We start from the raw sequence: 25,768 nt of genomic DNA, 5'->3' as shown, positions 1-25,768 counted from the left end.
AAAAGTAGTGTTTTGGGGGGATAGGGGGTGGGTGGGGGTGGGGGACTCCCTGGTCCTGAATGGGGAAACTGTGCCCCTGAAGGAGCAGGTGTACAGCCTGGGAGTCATTTTGGACTCACACAGCTGTCCTTGGAGGTGCAGATCAATTCTGTGTCCAGGGCAGCTGTCTACCAGCTCCATCTGGTACACAGGCTGAGACCCTACCTGCCCGTGGACTGTCTCGCCAGACAGCTTTTGGGTCACTGCAGGAGGGAGATAGGAAAGGAGTACCAAGTCAGAAAAGGAGCTTATAAATTTAAGGCTCACTTTTGATTGGTTTTACCTTTAGTAGAATTGTGCTGGCCAAGTAATGTCTGAACCGCCCCTAAACCAAGTTTACATAATTTTAAAAAACAGAAGTTAGATAGCCATGTATAATGACACACCAGAGACTTAATAAACCTTGTATATTTGGGCATCCCTGGGACTGTAAAAATAAGAGCTTCAAGCAACAATAAGTGGCTGGACTATATCCAAAATAGGCCCGATCACCAAGTGTGATTTCTCCATAAAGTGAGTATATTGAGAAGGGCTGTGTTTTGTCAAAATCACATAGAATATTTTTGAAATGCAGGTCTATTGGCAACTTATGACACTTCACTAAATGCTACGTACTAAAATTTAGGTTACACTCCTGTTACTAAGTGTATTCTCCTGTTACTAAGACTGGCTTTCAGATCATGCAGGTAAATTGCCTTGAAACAGAGTATCTATTTATGTCTCCATGCACAATATTAAGAGGAGAAAGAAAAAAATATTTATTATGAAACCTACTCCAAGGTATTATAGTTATGTTTTTAAAAAAGAAAAAGCTGAAGCAAGCAATGCAGAATAGGAAAGACAATAGTTTCAAAATTGTGGAAAATCAAAGTAGACTTGAATTTATGCAAAGCTTACTCTTCAAACAAATGTCTTCTAGTGAAGACTCACAAAATGTTTCAACAGCAATAGCTGAGATGGACTCTGTGTTGTAATAATTTCGATACACTTGACTAATGCAGTTATTTTCAATGAGGTTGGCACAATGCCCATAGCTGTGAGCAAACAAATACAGCAAGAAAACCAGTTTAGTATCTTCCATTAATGCAACATGGTTTTGCTCTGTCCAGGGGTATTTCTTGGCTACTCTGTTTTGTTTTGCACTGATAAATTGGGAGGGGGGGGGATATCCGAATGCATTTTGTTAGATTTACCAGTGTATTTTATATAAAATGCTGGTGAGGCACAAACGTTTTAATCAAATTAGTATGCAACATAAGGCAGCTGTGTATTCAAATGGGTTTTTAAGCAATTTGGTTGTTTTCTTTATAATAACAGGAAAGAACATTTTGATTTTGAAGGTGACAGAGGCAATATTACCAGAATTAAACAATCTGAATTAGCTTTTTCATGAAATGTAATATGTTTTATGCTTTTAGATGGGACGCTCCAGTGCTTTCAGATGAGCCTTTCACTGTCACAGTCAATGGCCAGGAACAGAATAAGCTCTGGAGGTAGGATTATCCTCGAATTTAATTTTTTTTAAAGGAGGCTAATGGCAAATGTTTCTAGCAAACTTTAGGTGCATCTGCGCTATAACTAGAGAACCAAGACAGGCTATTAAAAGGAAAGAAAAGGGAGGGCAAAGAAGAAGAAGAAGAAGAAAGTTAGATATTTTGCTTAGTTTCAAATGCCTGTGTAAAAGGGATGTAATCTCTTCATGCTTATCAAAAGACAAACAGCTTGACTCGCACATACGTATTTTTAGATAGACAAGTGATACAAACAAATCTATTTGTAAAAAATGTGGAGAACATCAGAAAAGGATATAAGATATATTTGCATATAAACTCAAGGTTTTCTCCTACAGCAGTAAAATATATATTTTACTGTAGTACTAAGTGACACCATGAGAGGGAAGTTGAGTAGTAAGTCCCTGCCCTTCTCCATTCCTTCAATGTCCTAATTCTAAACATGAGAGATGGTATCCATGGAATCCAAAGGGAATTGCATGCCTGTAGTACGTTTAGGATCAGGATGCAAATTATCATTTCATTCAGTTTATATCCTACCCTTCTCCTAAACGAGCCCAGAGGCAATTTAAGAGTTATATACCTGGAAACTGACTGATTTGTTCTTTATTCAATCATTAATGTTCTCTTTCTTTAGACCACTTTGCCATTCTCTTTCCCCCATCCATCTCTTCCATCCCTCTCTTATGCTGGGAATATCCTCCCCCAAACTTTCACTGAACTGAAAGAGGCTGGATTAAGAATAAAAATCCTACATCCTATAATCCCCCATTAAATAAATTATAATTAAGAACACAGGTTAATAGAAACATCCCAAATCAGACCATGGCCCATCTAGCTCACTTATTTATCTATGCTGACTGGCAGTGGTTCTCCAGGGTTACAGACAGGAGTGTTTATAGGCCCTCTCTGAAGATGCAGCCAGAAACTGACCCTGGGAACTTCTGCATACAAAGCATGAGCTCTGCTACTGAACTACGGCCCTTCCCTATAATATCTAACAGCTGCTTTTAACACAACCTATTTACTCCAGCACACACTTTCTCCATCATTTGGGAAGCAATATATCTAAAATCACATTGGGAAACCATACTATCATCATGTAGTCTTTAGACCATGTCGCCATCATCATCTATGAAACTCTGCCTGTCAATCAAGTAAGAATTGTATGTAAGGTTTTCTACAGTTGTAAGAGCCATATGACTATCCGTTTCAGAGCAACTTCTCCAGTCAAGTGTATATTTTAATCAGAAGCTGACTAGAACAGCATATTTTTATATATTCCAACAGTTTTAAAATATCAGTCCTCAATCTCATCTGAGAACTATCCATATGGTTCTACACTCCCGAGATATATGTGTCCTGACAGAAAGTACATCCCAAAATTTCTAACAAGCACAGATTGTGAAAAGATGCCACAATTTTACCTATATCCTTCTGACAGGTCAAAATAGTGTCTTTAAAGTACAGCAAATATGATAAATACCCCTAATGGTGTTTTACTTTTCACTTCATCACTTCCTCATTTAAATCATGGGTTGCCAAAGAAAGGCTTGTGGTTTGATTGTGGCTCCTAAAATGTTTTTGTATGGCCTCCCATAACATATTACAAGTCTGAGTATGCCGATGGAAATTTAGTTGAAAGTTCCAAATTCATAAATCTCACATTTTCAAACTTAAGTTTTCAAACATTTCAAACACTGGGTGAAGGCGAAGCCAAGCCTGTGCTAATGGTGCCGCATAGGGTCCAGGGGGCTGTGTGCGACCACGCAAAGGGCGCCCCCCATTTAATGCGGGGAACCGTTATTCTCGATAGCTACAGATTCTAAATGCTTGAAGAAGCCTATGTTGTTGGCGCAATACAGGCAAATAACTGGATTCATGTCAGCAGCCTCACTGAGGGGAAGAGTAAAGAAGATCACATGTGATAACCTGGCATGAACAGGACTTTAAAGAAAATGTTGTATGAAAACAGAATGAACACTATAATATGGTGAAATAGTAGGCTGTTGCATAAATTGTTGTAACCCATCTCAAATGGCAGCAGTAGTTGACCATAAATTTTAGATTAATGTGTATGTATGTATGTATGTATGTATGTATGTATACGTGTGTGTGTGTGTGTGTGTGTGTGTGTTTGTGTGTGTGTGTGACAGTAGTGGGAGATGGCTCAAGCAGAGTTTCTTTTCTAATACAGTCAAGGATCACAGGATGCAATTATTAAGTTTGGATTCATCTGTGCAATCATGCAAGAGTCAGTGTATTAAGATAAATTCTTTTCTGTATAAAAAGTGGAATGAAAGTGAATTTTGGTTTATTCAACCCTTCTTTGCATTCTACATGTGCAACAAATTAAGGGTGTTACCTACCTTTTTTCAAAACTTCAAAGACCACTCTATATTAATACTTCTCCCTTGAAATGCTCACAAGAAAGTGTCTTTTACAAAAGCCAAATGTTCAAAGGAATATATTTGTAGAAAATAAGTGGGAAAGGGACCAAGTGTTCTCCGGATTAATATATAATTACTTTTTTCAGAGTTGTGCGTGTCATGATGCTTAGCAATTTCCCTACTCTCCTAATGGCTCTAAAGACATGCATATTTACCTGGGAGTAAGTCTTATTGAACTAAATGGGACTTATTTCTGCAAAGAGATGCATAAGATTGCATTGTAAATTATCTTTCCTACTTCGATCATTGCCACAGTTTAAGAAATTTTCAATAAAATACATACAAACCACTTGGGATGTTTTACTGTTTAAAAAGTGGTTTGTAAGGAATGGAAATACTGTAAATAAGCAAAAATGCAAAGTCACCACCTGGTATCTCTTTTCAAAAACAGCCAACATACTACAGTATTAAAATATTTGTTTCTATAGATAACCTCCAAGCCAGTCAGTTTCAACCATAATTTTAAAGATGGGTTGAAACAAGGGAAACTCAGATTCAGGAGTATTTTGTTATACCTATTTTAAACCTTTTAACAGCACTCAAGAAGGCTGCTGTTTAAACTATTTTAATCTGACAGTATTACCATGCCAAGAAAACTCCCTGGACAAAGACAACAGGCATATAAAAGTTATGACGCTGGAAGACAGGAGTGCCTGGCATGCTCTGGTCCGTGGGGTCACAAAGAGTCAGACACGACTAAAAGACTAAACAACAACAATTACCATGCCTCCTCATTTCTCTGCCCATACCAGATGTAGGGACATAGGGATCTCTCTTGGCTCATCCACACTCACTCGTGGAGGAAGGGGCTGTGGAGGGTGCGGTCCACCCCGGGTGTCATCCCTGAGGGGGGTGACATCGCCGCCCCGCCCCCCTGGGACACTCGCCCCACCCCTGGGTGGACAGCTAGCTCCGCCTCTATCCATGTCCTGTGGTTTATTCAGTTTGGTCTGTGACTTCTAAGCATGGGTCCAATAGGTTTTTACTTTTGTCCTGCCAGTTTTCCTGGGGAAAACATTGAATGGGGAAAATATCAATCTGCAGAAAAGCTTATTGACATTTGGTTTGATGCAGCAGTTAGCAGTGGGTTTTCCTGGAGAAAGCAGCAGGGGGGACAGGGACGGCAGAAAAACCTCTCGGACCCGTGCCAAATGGAAGCGTGGATCAGAATAACATAAGCAATATTATATTGTCTAGAGCACTTCTTCTGTTTAATTCACTATATTCTGGTGTTAATTGCTAGAGCATCTCTTTATTGAAAGAGAATAAAGGGTGTTTTGGGGTATAATAAACTTTTAGTGTATACAGTAGCACTAAACAAAAGGACAAAAAGCGATGGAAAACAGACTCAGCACTGATTAATACTGCAATGAATACATTGCGTAGTGCTGTTAGAGGTAACTGTGGGTTTCTTGGCTAGATTATTATATAAATACAGTTCAGTTAACAAGCAGAGGAAGAGAAAGGTAGATGGAAAATGGGAAAGATTTAATAAGAGAGCTTTGAATAAGGATTTTTAAGTGAAACTAAATTTTGTTATATGCAAAAGCTTGAGATGTTCTCTCGATCTGCAATACTTTTTGTATCAAGCATGCCAGTGCAGTCTTTTGATTCTAATATGAAACTACAGTAAGGATCATTGCACTAATGCATGAAGATTTGTGATAATGTTGCAGAAATTTTACTATCAAAACTGAACTGCAGTGTAATGACTTTTGTTATCATGGTTTCTAATAACTATTCAGCATAAATTGACCCTACATATGTTCTGCTGCAATACTATGGCCACCACTCTGAAAAGGCTGAAGAGAAGTCTTTGAGCAAAAGAAAATTCATATGAAATGTGTGCCATACAATATTAGTATCCCTGTAATCATTACAACCAAGACTAGAATTGGAATATTTTCTTCACTATTTCTTGTCTCACCATTCCAGCTGCCTTTCTCTTTGTTCATAGCCTGATCTTTGTCTTCCCTCCTCCAACTGCACCCCCTAGCTCATATCCTTTCATCTACTTGTTTTTCTACAATGGCTGCTTTATACACTATACCTGATCCTCTTTCTCTGTACTGGTATATGATGGTAGGAGGCGTGGACCATGCACAATAGAAAGCTGAATCATACACAATAAAATGGAGGGAGAGGTGACAAAGAGAAGCATTCCTGATGTAGCTTCAACAATGCTAATAAAGTCACAAAAGAGTTTCACAGTAGAGATGAGCTCCCATCCATCTAAAATGAGTATGTCAGCATTCAAATCTTGAGTCATACAAAATGAAATTGAAACCTAATTTTGATCATGTATTTTTTAAGGAAGACAACTCTGTGCATCTGGGAAAGGGTGAACATAGAGTGATTTTCTCCCTGAACATTCATGTCACTGTGATGTATATGTGCAGTAAGCAACTACAAAAATCATTACAGTGATACTCCCACAAAATTGATTTTCTGTTGCAGTTGTAAGTCACTTATTAGCAAAAATCTGAAGAAAAATACACCTTTTAATAGGAGCAGTATATAACCAGTTTCATTTCTTGTTCTACTGTAATTAGTACAAATATTATTTATGTGCTGATTTTGTGTGTATAATTACATTATCAAAAGAATTTTTCAGCTACCTTTGTAATTATCCAATTTGGATCCTTAAATAGCCATGCTTTCCTGGTTGATGTACCTTCTGGTGCATAAGAAGAGTGCACACAAAGACAGTACAAATTTCCTTAAGATTTTTAGTAGTGCAGTTCTTCATATTTTTTCCAAAACCAGTCAAGATAAAGCACATTCATATAGAGTTAAAGACTACGCACCTTGTGATACATACACCAGCCTCTTCCAATTATCCTATACAGTTGCACACAGAAAGGATAATTTTAAACAACCTCCCACTTTAGATTTTTAAATTGTTTTATACCTCTGGCCTGTTACATCTTTAGTTTCTTTCCTGATCAATTTTCATTGATTTTTCACAGTTATGCAGTGGTGATAGTCACATGCAATTTGATCTTATTAAAGGCTGTGACAGCCCTCTGGCATCTTGGACCCATTATGAACACCAGTCCTAACAAATCAAAGCAAGTCTTTATATGGTGCTTGAGCCAGAGGGCTCATCCTGCAAAAAGCAAGTGTCTGCATGTGTACAGTGAAGCTTCTGACCTTTCATTTTCCAACAGCATCTCAAGCAGCATCACAGATGGCTTTTGAGACACCGCAAGCACACAAGCTCAAGTTCTAATAAATGTATGGGTTGCTGTTACGAAATGAAAGTCAGAAGTTCCACTGCATGTGTAGCCCATCATGTGGCCTCTTGGAATGCTGCAATGATGGCCAACAAGTCAAGTTTATAATGGGAATTTTCAGGGGGGGAAATAATTCCAAGCAAATTACCTTGCATAATAATTTCACTTTTTAACAGGAGAAAGTTGCGATCATTCTTTTCCAGAAAGAACTTCCCTCGTTGATCTACTTAATACAGAGTTATACAAACATTTCAGTGTAATGAGATGTAGGCTATTAGGTGAGTGGGATATTATGAATCCTCAGCAAAGCAGTGCTTGATGGGTTCCTCACCCGGTATTTGAAATTCTTGTGGTGTTGAACTGAGTATGATTTCAGTGTATAGCACAGTAATCAGAGGACCATTTCATCACAAATCAGCACTCGTCCTGATTACCATACTTCACCTGACTGTGGACTGAACCATATTGTTTGACAATATATCTGAGGCTATGAAGCTGGGTCACAGAATCATAGAATCTTAGAGTTTGAAGGGACCCAATGGTCATCTAGTCCAACCCCCTCCAATGCAGGAATCTCAGCTAAAGCATCCATGACAGATGGCCATCCAACATTGAACAGCTGTGAAACAGTGGGGGAAGGGTGTCCCCCCCCCCCAGTAGTACAGTGGTACCTCAGGTTAAGAACTTAATTCGTTCTGGAGGTCCATTCTTAACCTGAAACTGTGCTTAACCTGAAGTACTACTTTAGCTAATGGGGTCTCCCGCTGCTGCTGCTGCTACGCCGCTGCTGCACGATTTCTGTTCTCATCCTGAAGCAAAGTTCTTAACCCGAGGTACTATTTCTGGGTTAGCGAAGTCTGTAACCTGAGGCATCTGTAACCCGAGGTACCACTGTAGAGGAGCAATGAATGGGAGCAGGTAGTTTAAGCTTTCTTTTGCCCTCTTTTTTGTCTCTTACTACCTTTCTACCTGAAACCCTGCTTCCAACCCACTTTTTCCTATGGTGCAGAAAGCACTAGTGACTCACTATTGCTGATTATCTGAGAAATGCACAAAGCCTTAGCTGCTGCACCAGGCTAGGGAATCCACGCATTTGCATGCATGAATCTTCATCCAGGAAGGGATATGAATGTAGAAGAATTTTCTGCACTTACTAGTTTTCGCTTTTTGTATGGCTCTCTGTTAGAGCAGGTCATTTGCCTTGCATTAAACAAAAGGCAACTTGTATAGAAACATTAAAGCAGAGCATGATCTACGCAAAAAGGCATGCAAACAACAAACGGAATGAATGATAAGCTTTTGAAGATCCTCGATAGAAAAATACTTTTGTTAAAGTAAAGAAGTAAAAATGTACAGGATGGAAAATATAAAGAAGGAAGACATGGAAGACATCACATAGGATGTTCCAGGAACTTAACAACTTATTTGAAAACATTATTAAACAGTACTAATTAGCAAATAGAAAATAAGCAATTAAGAAACCGAACCCATTATTATCATACCTGCTGCTGGTCTCTTAATCTTGATTCAGCTCTAACTTTATGATCATAGAAGTCTGCAAGTTCATTTTTGTCATTTAGATAGCATAACTGAAGCATCTGATATTCTTGCGCTAAACGCAGATTTTCATCCTCTGAAAACTCCAGAGATTTCTAAAGGGAGACATTTTTTATTAACATTACAAACCATTTATAAAGCTATGATTTCATTCCAAAACTTCTCAATAAGATTCATTTTTACTAGAGTTGTATTCTGTTGCACTGTACAGAATACTGCATATGCTTTGTATGCCTAAGGACTAATAATAATAATAATAGTAATAATAATAATAATGTGCAAAGAAATTACTGTACAATGAGTGAAAGGAAAACAGTTCTTATATGTTCCTTTTCTGAATTAAAAAAATGCAGTGAAGCAATTGGCTAAGCTGCACATGAATGGCCTGATTCAGCAAGGGAGATTTGTGTGTGCAGCCATTATAGATGTGCATCACGATACGCATCTGGTGTTCACTGATATTAATGGATGTGTCTGATACATTCCCACCCAGGAATGCACATGCCTACCCAGGGCCACTAGACGCATACAATATAGTGCAGTAAAGGGATTAATTGCATCTGCAACAATGTAGAAAAGGGCTGCAGGAATGTATCTCTTTCCCCAAATACATGTGGCAGAATGCCACCACCTGCGGTGACTACAAAGAAGCATGTGTACATCCTCAGAAATGACACTGTAGTTTGTCAGCTGCTTTCCCAAAGGATGGCATGCCACTCCTTATATTCTTATAAGAATATATGCATTTCAGTATTATATAACAATATTCTTGTATTAGTTCTCTCAGTACATGGGATTTCCAAATTAATCAAATTTAGCTAATGGGAATGTACTAAGGTTTGTTTACATGACTAAATATAGGCTGAAAAGGAATTTGGGAGACTAGATTGAGATTTCTGTGAGTCTGTACTGTCTGTGTGCTTTTTCTGCAAAACTACACTTCTACTATCCCTACCAACAGAAAACGACCCTCTAAATGCTGACCTGGATTTCATGTAGAGAGGCTAAAAGGAGGCAAACAATTAATATAATTAAATAACTTCTTTTTCTTTTTCCTAATACACAATTGACATGGATAAGTGAGTTCTTCAGTACAGCAGTCTTAAGAAGCTTAGACAGAAAATTCTATCTTTGATTCACCTCCCTTCTCTGGAAGGAGTAATATTTGAGGAAGATAGATATTTGGTGGTGAACTTACATTCACACAGAAAAGTAGCATGTCAGGAAGGAAGGTGAGGTAACAATTTTTTCTCCTTGTCATTTTGTTTAGTTTGTTTTATCTGTATGAGCTGCAAATTACAGTCCATAGTAGTGCAGCCCAGACAGAGGTTACCCCCCCCTCAATTTCTTTACTTTTTTGTTTTGTTTCTTTGGTAAGCCATGCCAGAGGGTGGCAATTCATACTGAGACTCAGACACCAGGGTAAAAGGGTTTAGTCTTTCTCTCCTTGCCATTTTACACATGTAAATTGCAATGGGACAAATAGCTTTGAGGGGGAAATGGCCTAGAGGAAAAGAGTTAATCCACCACTGCATCCAGTACTGCAATTACCATTTGAATCTCAACTGTATATATGCTTCTTACAAAAATGTAAAAGATTGGATGTCTTATCATGGATCTCATCTACTTGACTCTTAAATATGGCAATAAAAAGAATGCAAAAATATCAGGGAAAGTTGATTCTCTCTCTGCAAGAATAATATAAGGTAAAGGTAAAGGTACCCCTGACCATTAGGTCCAGTCGTGACAGACTCTGGGGTTGAGGCACTCATCTCAGTTTATTGGCCAAGGGAGCTGGCATACAGCTTCCGGGTCATGTGGCCAGCATGACTAAGCTGCTTCTGGCGAACCAGAGCAGCTCACGGAAACACCGTTTACCTTCCCGCCGGAGTGGTACCTATTTATCTACTTGCACTTTGACGTGCTTTCAAACTGCTAGGTTGGCAGGAAAGAATAATATAGGACACAACCTTTTTTTATAGCAATCTCACTTTCACTGAAGTCCTGATGGTTTACATTATAATGGTGACATCTAGCACAAGCAATTAACATTTATATAGTAATCACAGTATTAGAAAATAAGTTAACTATTAAGAATGTTGGGGAGATGGTATTTATATATAAAGAGTAAAAGGTCAACATTTTCATTGCAAACGAGCTAGGGAAATGAGGTTCTCACAATGCTTTGAGAACAAAAGAAATGAAGACTGAAGCATACAGTTACCCAAAAGTTAGAAAACCTTTATCTGAAAGTTGCCACTATCTTTAGCTCTGTTTTAGAAATTCACGGAAAAAAGAGGCTTTCAAAGGTGCATCAGGAAAGCCTTCCAAGAAACTTAGGTTGCACTAGGGAGTAAGCTCCAGTGAATGTAGTGGGGCCAAAAAAATATTCATAAGGTTGCACTCTTAAATTCATGGCAATATATAAGGGAAAATAACCTAGAAAAGCCCACAGAATTTGCTCCTTATCAGCTTATTTGGCAACAAATGTGTAGTTGTGCTAATTTGTTGAGTGCAATGGAGGTATCTTTTCTCAAGGAACAAATTCTACTTGGGAAATATTGCATGGTCCCTGCATTCCAATCTCAGTTTGTTGCATCCTTTCCTCTGTTAGTAGGGTCACTGTAGTCTGGAGAGCTGTGCAGAATGTTGGTAGTACCAGCTTTTGGATAATGGCTATGTCTTCACTGGTGCTGTATGACAAAACTCTATCACAGAGTTCCCTGGGGAGAGGGATTGATTGTTAAACCACTCTGTGAGGGGGAAAGGGGTCTCCAAACAACTTTCGACGCCTTTGACAAACTGCAGTTCCCAGGATTCTTTGGGTGAAGTAATGACTGCTTAAAGTGCTATGATACTGCTTTCTGTGTAATGAAATACTAAAAGGGAGAAAATGCACTGCATTGGGAAGGGAACATAGCTCAGTAGTAGAGCACCTATTTTGCATGGAGAAGGTGCCAGGGTCAGACACTGACACATGCAGTTAAAACAATTGGGTAGTAGGTAGTGAGAAGGATGGAGTTCTTGGGAGGCTGGGTAGCTGTTGTCAGTCAGAGTTGGTGATACTGGGATAGATGGAGAATTGTTAAGACACCTACCTAACAACCATGAAATGACATATATTTGAAGCAAAAGTATCACGTCCTCTACTCCACATTCACACAACACAGAAAGGAACAAGTCTGTACAAGCTGTCACTGCCATTGATTGTCAGTACACCTGCTGGCCATGCCCCCTTTTATCTGTGTGTTCAGCATTAGTTTGAAATCTTCCATGTGATCAGGAACTGTGAGAAAGTCAGGGTTCTTGCACATGTGGAAGAGCTGTACGTACATTTCACACTCATGTAGAACATATGGACATGTGTGTGTTATATACTTTTAAACCATGAACTGCTCCAGGGTGCAATAGTCATCCATGCAAAAGGAAAGTGATGTGCAAGACCACGGAATCTTGTCCTATGGAAATTTGGAATGGTACTCTAAATTCACTGCAGCTGCACATTGCATGGGGCAGAATGGTAGTGGGGGCAAACTGTTCTTCAGGGACGGCTGCTCTCCATTAATGATCTATTTACTTAGTAACTCCACCATCACAGAAACCTGAACAGAATGTTGGTTTATGGGAGCTCTGTTGGTTCTGTGATAGTTTATAATGAGGGCTCCAAAAAGCTGCGAATGGCAGGCAGGGAGGGTACCGCTTGTGCAGTTTTACGTGGGTGTGTCAGCTTTTATTGGACATTACCACAGTTGCTTCTCCTTTCCTCAAGCAAGGAAGCAAACCACAGAACAACAACCTTGGCATTTCGTCCAGACCAGCATCTGTGGTTGACTTCTCTGAAAACCACTATCTGAAGTCAAAATTTGTTCTTGGGTTTCTGTTTGTGGTTTGTTTGGAGAAATAAGCCATAAATGTTGCTTCAGATGTAACACTAAGATAACCACTCAGTGTTTTTCCTCTACACTTAGTGTAAGAAGGAGCAGAGTGGGAGTACTTCAACTGCATGCACTAGCAGACATCTTATGCAGAACCTAATTTAACTAACTATGGTTATTTATTTTAAATATGTATAACCCACCATTCATCACAATCATTTCAGAGTGAGGTACACCTTTAGCACCTATAACAATCTATAGTAACAGCAAGAAATAGTTAAAAGCAGCGAATGTTAAACCAACAGAATAGTATCTACTTTATTCGCAAATGCTTGAGTAAATAGACCCGTTTTAAACTGGTGCAGAAATGGAAGTCAGCACCAGTTTGGGTTAGTGGCTTTGCGTTATGTGTGCATAAGGCCAGTTAGCTGTAGTGGAACAATTTTTCTTTAAAAAAAAATTCCATAGGGGTTCTGGAACAAACTGCTTATGGGAGAGAAGCAGCTTTCCAAACTCCAGCTAAAGAGTTACAGAATAAAAATTATTTGACTTTAGGATTGTAATTATTGCTGTGATTAATAAATGTTATAATCTTAGAAGAGCAATTCACTACACATTCAAAAATACATTTTCTAGAAAACTGTTTTCTAATTTTAATGAATACTGTGACAAATAATTAACTTCCTTTTCTACAACCCCCCCCCCCAAAAAAAACCCCACTTTGTAGGATCATTTGTCCACATAAGCTTCCAGAATACCAAGGCTTGTTAGAGTTCGAAGGATTGCTATCCTTGTAGTTTTCATTTTAAAAAGTGGTATAAAACATTGTAGTAATTAGAACACACCTAAAACATTACTCTCATTGAATCGCTTAATGTTTGTAAGCATTTTCAATTCTGAAGAACAACTCAGGAAGCAACCTTGCTGACAGAGTTTCTGACTCATCAAAATTATGTCCTTTATTTCACTGACAAGCCATTTTGCTTGAGCAAACCACTCAGTAGCAATGGACGTGGCTGACACCCAGTGGTCTTCCAGGTAAGAATTTAAAATACACACACACACACACACACACACACACACACACCACACAGAGCACTACTAGAACAACTTTGTATCTATTTACACTTCAGAGCTCTTAACTACTACATATTCAAGGTGTAATCTGTTCTCTGGTTTTTATCTTTTCTCAAATGGAAGGCTAAAATATAAAAACCAATGTCTGAAACACCTGTTAAGGTTTTTGCTTTGCGCCTTTTGCATATCCAGCTAATTTATGTTCACATAATTGAGATGGTATGCACAACTTTATTAATGGTTTAACATTTGTTCCACAAATTATTGCAATCATTGATGTACTATCATCATGAAAGATTAGAACAGAATTTGTCCATAAAGTTGCTTATGAAACAAAATTAAACAGTGCTGATATACTCTCTATTTAAATAAGTCTAACAATATTAGGTAGATCTCAAGATGAAGAAAAAACTTTTACATACAGTTTGACACAGTGATACAGTTTGTGATAGGCTTTCTGTACGGCACACACAAGATCACAGTTTGGTGGCAAACACACCATACATTTAAATCATCTGACTGCTCCCAAAGAATCCTGGGAAGTGTAGCTCACAGAGCTACAATTCCCAGCACCCTTACAAACTGCAGTTCTTGGGATTCTTTGGTAGAAACTAGTGTACACGGCCTTTGTGGTTTCATATTCACATTTGCTAAAAAAGAATTAGAATCCCTCCTTCGCCCATAAGAGTGCAATGCAAAGTGGAAAATAAACTCTCATTACATTTTGTTGTTGTTGTTTAGTCGTTTAGTCGTGTCCAACTCTTCGTGACCCCATGGACCAGAGCATGCCAGGCACTCCTGTCTTCCACTGCCTCCCGCAGTTTGGTCAAACTCATGCTGGTAGCTTCGAGAACACTGTCCAACCATCTCGTCCTCTGTCGTCCCCTTCTCCTTGTGCCCTCAATCTTTCCCAACATCAGGGTCTTTTCCAGGGAGTCTTCTCTTCTCATGAGGTGGCCAAAGTATTGGAGCCTCAGCTTCACGATCTGTCCTTCCAGTGAGCACTCAGGGCTGATTTCCTTAAGAATGGATAGGTTTGATCTTCTTGCAGTCCATTGTGAGGATGATAAAAAGTAACTAATCTGCTTTTAATTATTTTGGTCATGTGCTTCTAGTTTGGCTTGGTTAATCTGTGCACAAGAGAATGTTCTATCAATATGACAAACTAGTTTCTTGCACAGTACAGTAATCACCTCAGTTAGTCAAATCTCCTTAGCTGATTAAATCAGGAATGGGGAGCCTCCAGCTCAAGGCCAAATTAGAACCAGCAGAGTTCCTAATTTGTCCCATGAAGCCATTTCTTCAAGCCACACCATCCTGCACCACACGTCATGTCATATGATGTCATTTGTGGGGCAGGTAAGGAGACAGCTCCTGATTGTTCCTTGGCAGGAGCACATTTTCCATTCAACACCCTTTAAATCTGGTGTCAAATGCAAGCTCCCAATTGGGAGCTCCAAAGTGCAGCTAACCACTGTCAAAAGTGATCAACATTGATGGCAAGCCCAGCTGGGTTCCATTGTACTTGGGAGTTCTCAGTCAGGAGCTCTCATCTGCAGCTGGTCACAGGTGAAAACAAAACTTGCAGTTGGCAAATCCCATTTTCAATAAGAATCTTATGCTGAGTTCAAGTTGGGAAGCAAAGGGAAAATGCCATTGCAGGTAGTTTGAAGATATGCTTGCAAATGAAAAAAAGAAAGAAAGAATAGTTTTCTTTGAAGTTGGGTTACTTGAATGACAGGTGGGAAGCCCTGTTCACCTGTTGAAAGTGGCCTGTAGGACAATTCAGGATCTGGCCCATTAACCAGATCCTGTTCCCCACCCCTGGATTAGATCCTGCAGATGAAAAATGGGTGGGTTTGGAACTAATTACATTATTTTGAAGAATTATAGGATGTTTTCATAGACTTGAATGAATTTTATTGAACTGAATATCTGAGCAATATCTGTATGCCTTTGAGAGTTAGCCACCCATTTAGAGTTACTTATGAGTAGTCCTATTGCTGTTAATCCTTTGAGCATATGATTACCTGCTTGTTCAATCTCCTAATTAAAAGGTAAAGGGACCCCTGACTATTAGGTCCAGTCGTGACCGACTTTGGGGTTGCGGCGCTCATCTCGCTTTATTGGCCGAGGGAGCCGGTGTTTGTCCAGGTCATTTATCTACTTGCACTTTGACGTGCTTTTGAACCGCTAGGTTGGCAGGAGCAGGGACCGAGCAACAGGAGCTCACCCCGTCAGAGGGATTTGAACCGCCGACCTTCTGATCGGCAAGTCCTAGGCTCTGTGGTTTAACCCACAGTGCCACCCGCGTCTCTAATCTCCTAATTAAAGATGACAAAATCTTATAGTGATCATTTTTATTCCTCAATGAACTGGTTATGTAAGTTTATCTGAGGGCAAAAATATACAGAGGATTATAACATGAGTTTATTCATGAATCGAATTGACTACCTAAATGTTTTAATAAATCAATGAACTGATAATTATTTACTACACACACCGCCCAGTCACTTTGGTGCTGCTCACACAGCAATTCTGACTTTACCCTCAGAGGCGCACACCATTGTCTCTCGAGCTGGGATGTGCCAACCAATGAAAAGTGAATAGATTAATTAAAATCTGACTGGATACAGGATGAAACATGTGTTATGATAACATTGGGGTTGGTTCAGTCCTATGGTTCTAGTGTTATTCCTATTATTTTTATTTTGGAAATGCTTACTGATTAGAATATATCTTTAAGAACAATCCAATGAATGAGTAGAGGTAAAAGCAGCAATACCTTCTCCAAAAATAATATGACAAGAAAGCACAAGAAGATACAGATTGTGGCAAGCCAATAGTCACTGCAGATATGAGGAAATCACTTTCAATGGAATTTCATAAATTTGAAAATGAAATTAAAACTTTTAAGAGGAAGATAATTACGGTCATTAATGATGCAGAAAATAATACATTGACTTTACTAGAGAATAAGTTAATTGATTGTGAAATAAATAGGATGCACCAGGGTGGCATGACTAACTAAAGTCCATTGATTTCAATGGGCCTAGTCTGAGTATGAGTAACATTGGCTATTACCCACTAAGTAATAATTAGAACTGCAGATGCAGCTTAATTGTTTTTACAGAACTTACAATCAGATGAGGTAGTTGGGGAGGAACTAAAAAATATAAACACAAAGTGAATAACATTACTGACTTTTAGTTATAAGGTAGGAAACCAATGTTGTAATGGAGGAAAGCACCACCCTAGCAACAGAAATGTCACTGTTTATAAATGTAATGAAGGAGAGATCAATGTAAGAGATTATAATTGCAGTCAAATCAATTAACTCAGGTAAAACACCTGGACCCAAAGGGGAAGGACTAGATGACCCTTGGGTCCCTTCCAGCTCAAAGATTCTATGATTCTAACAACTAAATTCTATAAGCCCCATATTGAATAGCCCCAGTTTCAAAGGAATTATTATTCCTTTATTATTTAAAGGGGAAAATTCAAAGTAAGAAGCTTCTTGAAACACAGAGAGATGCAAGGATAATAGTAATTTTAAAACCAAATACAGTTGCAGATATTGCAGACCAATCTCAGCATTGAATAAAGACTACAATATTTTAGCAACACTTTTTATGTTTCTTAAAATGTACTAAATATTCTTTTTTAAAAATTGGCCACATTCTTGGCAAATAGATTATATGAAGTTGTAGATAATTACATCAAAAAGTCCAAAATGGATTCATTAAAGGAAGACAACTCATAGATAACACAACATTGTGAATGCAGAGAAAGTGTTTGGTTTAAAAAACTTTTGAGCCTCTATCCTCTTGTATCCTGTCCTGCCTCTCATGTGAAGTGCCCATTTTGTCCTCCCAACTTCCTGTCGAGACCGCTGTGGTTGAGACATAGAGACTTCTGCAAGACCATATAGCAAATGCCATGTCTGAGTGAGGATTTGAACTTATTTTTTCCTTGTCCACACCAAGGACTCCCAGAGCTTCTTTGCTTTCCCCTCTGCTATCTATTTCTAGTATTCATTCCTCCACAGTTATCTTTTTTTCTAGTTCCTTTTCAACTAATTTTCAAGAGTTCTTTCCTACTGTGATAAGGCCAACTTGTAGACATGTGCATTCACTGTTGATACAATGATACATTGTTAGAGTTCAGATGCTATGGGGAAAGTGCTAAGAAAGCAATGTGTCTCCATCCCAATCACTAGGAGGGGGTCACCTCATTTGGGGCTAAGGGAGAAGGTTTTATCCAGCCATGAGATGAAAGTAGAAATCAGTAGCAGCTAAAACATTGCACTGAGATGTTCTTTCACTTTGTGAGATTTGTGAAAGAGCGAGCTGATTTTGCAATAACACTTGAGATTACTGCCTCTTCCCCTGTTGTCATTTTAAGGGGCATCCAGAAGTCACGCCCCGTGCAACTGTACAGTAAGTGAGCCACATGGCACCTGCAATTTTCTTGTTCAGCACTTATCTGTGTGCTTGTAAAACTCAGGAGTGTACGCCCCATTTGGGTGCTCAAACTTTCAGTTATTAGTAAGGCAAGCAAATGCAAGTTGTAGGCAAACAGAAATATATGAACACAAATTATATATAAGAATTATCCATAAAAATAAAAAACTTGACTGATACAAGAAATAAAGCATACATAAAAAACAGAATCTTAGATCCTGAGAGAGGCTATGTGGCCTTGACTAATTTGAGCAGCCTTCACTTTGAATTTAGCCCTATTAAGCTTAACAGAACTGTTGACACCAAACAACGTATATTTAATCTTGTCCTTGTCAATGAGGGTAGCAACCACTCCTAAAGATTTCTCTAAAAGTTTTTGCTTAGGTCTTTTATACAGTTTACATTCTAACATATAGTGTAGTGTATGGTGTCCTCTACCCAGGAACTACTGCATATGCAGAAGTGCTGATCTCTGGGGATTCTCTTAAATCTCCCTTCCAGAAAATTAGACTTCATAGTCTGAAAATGCAGGACTGTAAGTGCCTTGTGGAGAGAAGGTGGATTTAGCTCAGATAAGTATTTCTCTTCCCCATGGTGTGATTTTAAGGTTGGGAAAGTACTGGAAAATCTGGATAACGTAATGACATCTATGTGCTGTACTGCAAACAGATTTTGAAGTTACACTTTAATATTGCAATGGCTAATTTGGATTTCAACAGTGAAAAGAGCCACTGGACCAAGTCCATCTTTCCTCCACAATAGTTAGCTATCCAGGTGTTTGGGGCAGATGAACAAGACTGCCCTGCTGCACACAATTTCACCCATTCATTTACTGAGTAACTTAGTTTTTTTTTTTTTTTAAAAAAAAGACAGCACTCACAATGAAATATAAAATCAGCATTACTCCCATAGGTAGGCCACAGGTTATCCTGGCAATAAACTGATTCTGCAATACGTCCAACTGTTTTGCCTCTGCAATGTTCCAGATTCCCAGCATTTGGGTGCTTAAACTGCCATTTTTGTGGTAAGACTGGAGTTTGTGGACTACTATCATGAAAAAACCTGAATACATGAAAAGGCCCTGCTGTCCCTCATCTCTGGCCCTGCCTCTGACTAATGGTGAGCCTTAGGCAATCTAAGAAAGGGTCACAGAATACAGAGCATGAGTCATTCATATCAGGAACTAGAAATAGTACTAAAATAGTCCCTGCCCCTCTCCTAAAAAAAAGCTTGGTTGGAATCACGTTTCCTGTATGTTTTTAGAACAAACTGTCATCTATGAGAGATAAACCATCTCTATCTAGGGAACATGGTCGTTGCAAGATGATGGCACTAGGAGATTCTTATAATCTCTTCCAATGCTATGCTTGTGTGTTTTAAAGTTAAAACTCAACCATGGTTTTGCCTTGTTGCAATAAAACCAGACCACTGACTTATTTTCTCTGGTTCATATGAATTACCCTGACACAGTTATATTCTGCATCAACTTTCCTACAATTTTAGTGCTGCCTTCATTCCAGCTATTGGACAATGGGAATGCATTATCCTGGGGCATAAAGGGGTTTCATAAAAGAAGAGGAGGAAGAAAATGGAAATCCAGCACCGTTTAAGGAAATCAGTGAATAAATTACAAAAACTGTCCATTTCCCTGCCCCTTTTAATCTTACTGTCGTATTCAAACTATTGGGCATGTAACTGAATATCTCAACTGTACCTGAAGAAATAATGGAGCGTGTCTCTGCAGTAAAACAGAACGGCACTAAACTGATGAGTTTAACCCAGCAGAAAGAGCGGCTGTAAACATGACAAATGCCTGCTATTGATTTCAGGTTTAATTACTCTGTGCAGCACTGACAAAGCCCATCAGATGTTGTTGTGAAGTGTAAATGGAACAAACTACACTTCACTGCCCATAGGAAACTGATGGTGTCTGCAGTTTGCATTGTTTACTTTATCCTCCGTAAACTTCAGCCTTGATCAAATTAACAAGTGCTACTAACCTCCAACAAACTACAATGCACTATGGTTTTACAGCAACAGCCTTGGAACAATAGTTCTGCAGCATTTCATTGATAAGAAATGCCTGGCTAATAAGAACATAATGGCAGCTAGTGGTCTTTAATGTCCAGTTTTGCCTCCTCTGTTATCACAGGATGGAAAAGGTTTTCTATAATCTACTTGGTTAGAAGTGGTAAAGTAGCAAACTATTAATATTGTAATACAAATTACACAAATAAAATATGATACAAATGATAATACAAACTATACAAACCAGGCAAATGATAAATTAGAACACAATGACATGCTTTCCTCAGTAACTTGCAACAGTGCAGTAGCATGACAGGATCTTCTTGAAAATTGCTCTCTGCTCAAACATACTGGTACCTTCACTGATGCTTTTTTGTCTTGACTGTCTCACTGTTCTACTTTTGCTTTAGTGTTTTTCAATTCCTTCTTATTTCAGAATAAAAGATCCAAGGCCCAATGGTCAAATGTGTTATTGTCAAAACATTTTTTTCTGACTAATTTATGGCAGTAGTTCTTTCAGATACAGTGGTACCTCGGGTTACAAACACTTCGGGTTACAGATTCTGCTAACCCAGAAATAGTACCTTGGGTTAAGAACTTTGGTTCAGGATGAGAACAGAAATTGCGCAGCGGTGGCACGGCGGCAGCGGGAGGCCCCATTAGCTAAAGTGGTACCTCAGGTTAAGAATGGTTTCAGGTTAAGAATGGACCTCCAGAACGAATTAAGTTCTCGTACATGAGATCTGAATACTTAAATATGTCAAAGTAAAATTTGGTTACTAGTTACTTGTTACTATTCCTCTGCTAATGTTTTTCTCTGAGAATACAAGTTTAAAAGCAACATTAATAATTTTAAATCTTTTATTTTTCTGTTTTAAACATTTTATGATGTTATGCTTGCTGCCCTGAACATTGAAAGAATGGCATATAAATTATTGAAGTCTGTGGCCTAGATTCTAAATTCCTGTGAATAGAACTCCACCCATGGGACACCCAGGGCCATTCTGGCACCTTAGGCAGACCCCAAAATTGTGCTTCCTCTCCATCAGGGAAGGAGTGAGGGAAGATCTACTTCAGGAGCGAGGAGGAAAGGAAGATCTACATTGGGAACTGCTGCCCCTGTGGAACCTGCCACTAGAGGCGGTTGCTCCATCTTGCCTAATGGGTGGGCCCATGAAGATGCTCACCCTAGTAGAAGGTGGGTGGTGGTTTCTGCCCATTACAATTTTCCCTGCAGCCCCTACGCCCTCTGAAAGTCTGCTAAGGAGAGTCGGAGGACCCTCCAGAACCCTCATTTAAAGGCAACTCAGGATCTATGCCAGTTAATTTGTTGTTGTTAATTGTTGATAATGAATATGTGTGTGGCGATATAGCATTTTACAGATGCTGAATTTTACAGACTGACTGAATTTTGAATTAATAAAGATCATATCAAATGATTTGTAGAAACCAACCAAATGTTCTCTCTGTCTATATTAAGCAGTCATCATCACATAAAACTGCACTTTTGGATGAATTTAGATCTATTGATCTTCTGAATTAATTTAGATCTATTTTCCCACTTTGACAGCATAAAATGAGACTCCATTGCATATAAATTTGTCATGATCTTATGATAAAACAGTTACCTTTCCCATATCATTCTCATTTAGAATGATTTGACTTTAGAAATTGAACTCTAGCCTGACAATACAGTTCACAATAAAGAAGGTAATGAACAATATCCTCTATCAGACCAATTCTATGCTTAGTTATTCAAGTCCTACTGAGTATAAAGGGACATATCTGAGTATATACATTTAGGATTTGAAGCCTATGGCAGTTTGTCTATAGGCACAAAGGAGCTGGTCATAAATTCTTTCATTTTATTATTTAGTAAATTCATTAGCTAGCTTTCAAAAGAAAATATTTTCCCAAAGAGGCATATAATGTCTAATAGAATCAACTAAAAGCATATACAACAGTACAGCAAACCAGTAAACTATATTATTATGAGTTTGGAGAGGTAGGCTATATGTCTGAGCCCCCTTCTGATTCCTGGACCCAGCACGAATATATACAACCTGAGCCTACGATAGAGAGGTTCACAGCATTAATGCCCCCAAAGGGTCTTGCTTCTTCCATAGCCACAGAGTTGAATTCTAACAGAAATCAGGCATAGCTCTGTCTCTCAGCTGTCCAGCCTGCAGCCTGCCAGCTTCTAGCTCACATAACGCAACTCTCAACTCTTGCCTTTATCTTTCTAACTACCAGTCTCCATTGTCCAGCATTCTGAGGAAACTGAACTTTCCATAAGCGTCTGGAGCTCCTGGAATCTCACACCACTTGGAGATTGGGGTGGCATGCAACAATATAATCAAAACATCCATCTCAATAAGCCATCCACCATAGACTAAAAGCAGGACACTGTGAACACAAAACTACCCCCTCAGTCATAAACAAGGTTTAAGTCCCAACTGAAGAGAGCAAGGATGGGTCTCATTGTAGTTCCCAAAGGATAGAGTTCCATCCTATTGGGAGCACCACTGAAGAGGCCCTGGCCCTCATGCCAACCAATTTAACCTACACTCCAATAGGGCACATGAGTAGGACCTCTGAAGCTTATCTCTGAACCAATTTTGCATGGCCACAGGTGGTCTTTTAAGTAAGTTCAGATGGCTCGGGGGTCAGATAACGCCATACCCTCCAATGAAAATAGGGACATCATAAGGAAAAGTAGGACACTCCAGGATCAAATCAAAAACTGGGACGGCTTCTCTAAATCAGGGATGCCCCTGGAAAATAGTGACACTTGGAGGGTCTGTCATCTAGGCTGGTGCATTCTGCACTGATGAAGCTTTCAAACTGTCTTCAAAGGCAACCTAATCCTTCAGCCTGCACATAACCAGGGCAAAGGTTACTGAGGCAAGATCTCCTATATCCAGAAAGGGTCACAGGAAGGGAAGCAACCTAAATTGATAAAAGTTGCTGCTATACACCACCATCTGTTTCTACACAGAGCATAGAATCGCGAAAGTTGGTACTTCAGAGTGTGCAGCCTCATCAAAAACATTACACTGAATAAATCCATTGAAATTAAAGAACATGACTAAGTTAGGTCCATTTATTTCAATACTATACTCCAACTACTTCTTAGCTGAATACCACCCAATAAGAACAGTGTACAGCATTCAGTTAAACAAACAGGGCCATTATTACAATGCTTCAGAGGCCTACAGAAGTAGGTGGGTCTTCAGCTGACACCTGACCAAATATAATGTGAGGGACAGTCAAATCTGTACATTTGATAGCAACATAATAGGAGAGTAGTTCCTTTTTATTTTCTTACTCCTGAAACATCCCTATATAGTGCAGAAAGGGGAGTTTTTTACTTCATAGTTATAATAATAATTTATTATTTATACACACCCATCTGGCTGGGTTTCCTCAGCCACTCTGGGTGGCTTCCAACAAAAGATTAAAAATACATTAAAACATCAGTCATTAAAAACTTCCCTAAACAGGGCTGCCTTCAGATGTCTTCTAGACGTCAGATAGTTGTTTATTTCTTTGACATCTGATGGAAGGGCGTTCTACAGGGTGGGCACCAGGACCAAGAAGGCCCTCTGCCTCGTTCCCTGTAACTTCACTTCTCACAGTGAGGGAACCACCAGAAGACCCTTGGCGCTGGACCTCAGTTTCCATCCCCTCAACTCTAATCACTCCCTAGCACTAGCATCTCAAGGTAGGGTTGGGAGGGAGCTCTGTTTCAAATCCTGGAGAGCTGCTTCCAGCCGCTGTAGACAATATTGAGCTATGTGGACAAATGGTCTGACTCAGTTTATAACAAATTCCTGTGTAATATAACTTTTACATGCTGTAAAGGGCTTGAGCAAGTCAACCCCGCCTTTCTCCCTCCCACCATTTCCCCTTTTTCTTCCCCTCAGCTGACGCCTGAACATTCTGTATATTCTTGAAGCTCACTGGTCCTTGTCATATTGTTTTGGTGGTGTTGCTGTCTTTCGAATTCCATTTTCTTTTAATTTACTTTATATGCAGCTATTTCATATAACAGATAACTAAGGCACCCCCCAAGAAGAAAACAGTATCTTATGTCTAGGTGGTCCTGTTTTGCCTTCAAACTGATAGGCACTTCAACCAACTCAAAGGAATAATTATTCAAATGGTTTTCTGAATACTGGAACTCACTAGTAGATTTGATCAGACTGGGGGCTTTGTATGCATAATTGAAAGGGGACCATAAAAAATCAGTTTAAAAACCCAGTAACTATCTAAAGTCTAAAAATTTATGAAGCTATGATCTTTTAAAGTATATGAAGAGCCAGTGACTAAGACAAAACTTTATACTTAGAGCTGCATTAAGCACTCTATCACTGTCCATATATAATTTCTTCTCTCTCTCTTTTTTTTGTAAATGAGACAGTCAGAAGCCCTTGATTGCACCATTTCAGATGCAAATAATTCTGTTCCAACTGCCTCCTTACATTAGCTAAATTAAGTCATCAGTAAACAAAATTGGAAAATTCTCAATACAGCTGCTATAAACAACTTTTGAAGTTCTATACACTAAACAAATGAAATTGTGACAAGGGTTAAGATTTGTGGGCTGCAGCCACCCCAAAAATAGCTCATATAATTTCCTGCCCCTCAATCCAATACTGATCACAGCAAATTATAATCAAAGATAGATTTCTTGGAGGATGTTAATACCATTAGATTTAAAGAATTAAAAATACATGAAACTTTTGAGTTAATGAACAGGGTCCTTAACTGCTCATTTAATTCAAACAGCTGTTTGTTAATGCCCTAAGCAGTGTCATAAACTGTGAAAATACTGTTGAGTGCAAGACACTAGTTAATGCTATAAAGCAACACATGCTCTAATATTAAAGGGATTTAATGGAATTAATAGAGAATAAAACATTAACTCCCTATTATGATGTTTTAGAACCCAGGGGCAAATTCTGGCTAAAGAGGACCTCGATTCTGAAAACACAAAAAGTAAACTCTAGCACTGTACCGCAAATCATGGCGTTTTTACACTCCTGAAAAAAGTGGAACCCTGATAAGATCACATCTGTTCCAATCACAGACTGGATAAAATCACTGTTTACTAAACTCCTAAATAACTAAATATGTGGAACCCCAACAAGATCCCATCTGTTTAGACTAAAATTTGGATAGGGTCCCATTGCAAAAATTCTATATAATAAAGTATGCACCATAAAACAGTACAATGTCTGACTTTAGTGCAAAGCATTGGAAACTAGTTAAACATTACTCATAAATGGATACTTTTCTTGATTTGTCACCTGAAATATACAAATATTTACTTTTCTCTGCTCACTGATCATTGAGACTACACTTGGGTATTTGTTGGTTTTCTTCCTGAGTGTTATGCGTAACATGTGCGAAGTAAAGTATTATCATTATTTTGAATATACTACAGAAAGAGGCTATATATCCTCACCGTTTTCAGTAACAACCATTAAGCTGTCCAGAAAGGAAGGATTTTTTTTTTGTTTCGACTAC

General features: G+C 38.8%; 1 protein-coding gene across 3 annotated transcripts in view; it reads right to left on the bottom strand.

Moving 5' to 3' along the window:
- The window catches only part of CCDC178 (coiled-coil domain containing 178), a 127,466-nt gene that overhangs the window by 32,180 nt on the left and 69,518 nt on the right, over window positions 1-25,768 (bottom strand). For all 3 annotated transcript variants that reach the window (XM_028737063.2, XM_028737067.2, XM_028737070.2), the window contains one exon: window positions 8,739-8,888. In XM_028737063.2, coding sequence (XP_028592896.2) covers window positions 8,739-8,888 — 150 coding nt within the window. The remainder of the gene's footprint in view (window positions 1-8,738; window positions 8,889-25,768) is intronic.

Source organism: Podarcis muralis, chromosome 8 (assembly GCF_964188315.1).
Source record: "Podarcis muralis chromosome 8, rPodMur119.hap1.1, whole genome shotgun sequence".
NCBI classification, from domain to species: domain Eukaryota; kingdom Metazoa; phylum Chordata; class Lepidosauria; order Squamata; family Lacertidae; genus Podarcis; species Podarcis muralis.
This window is presented reverse-complemented; position numbering and strand designations above follow the sequence as displayed.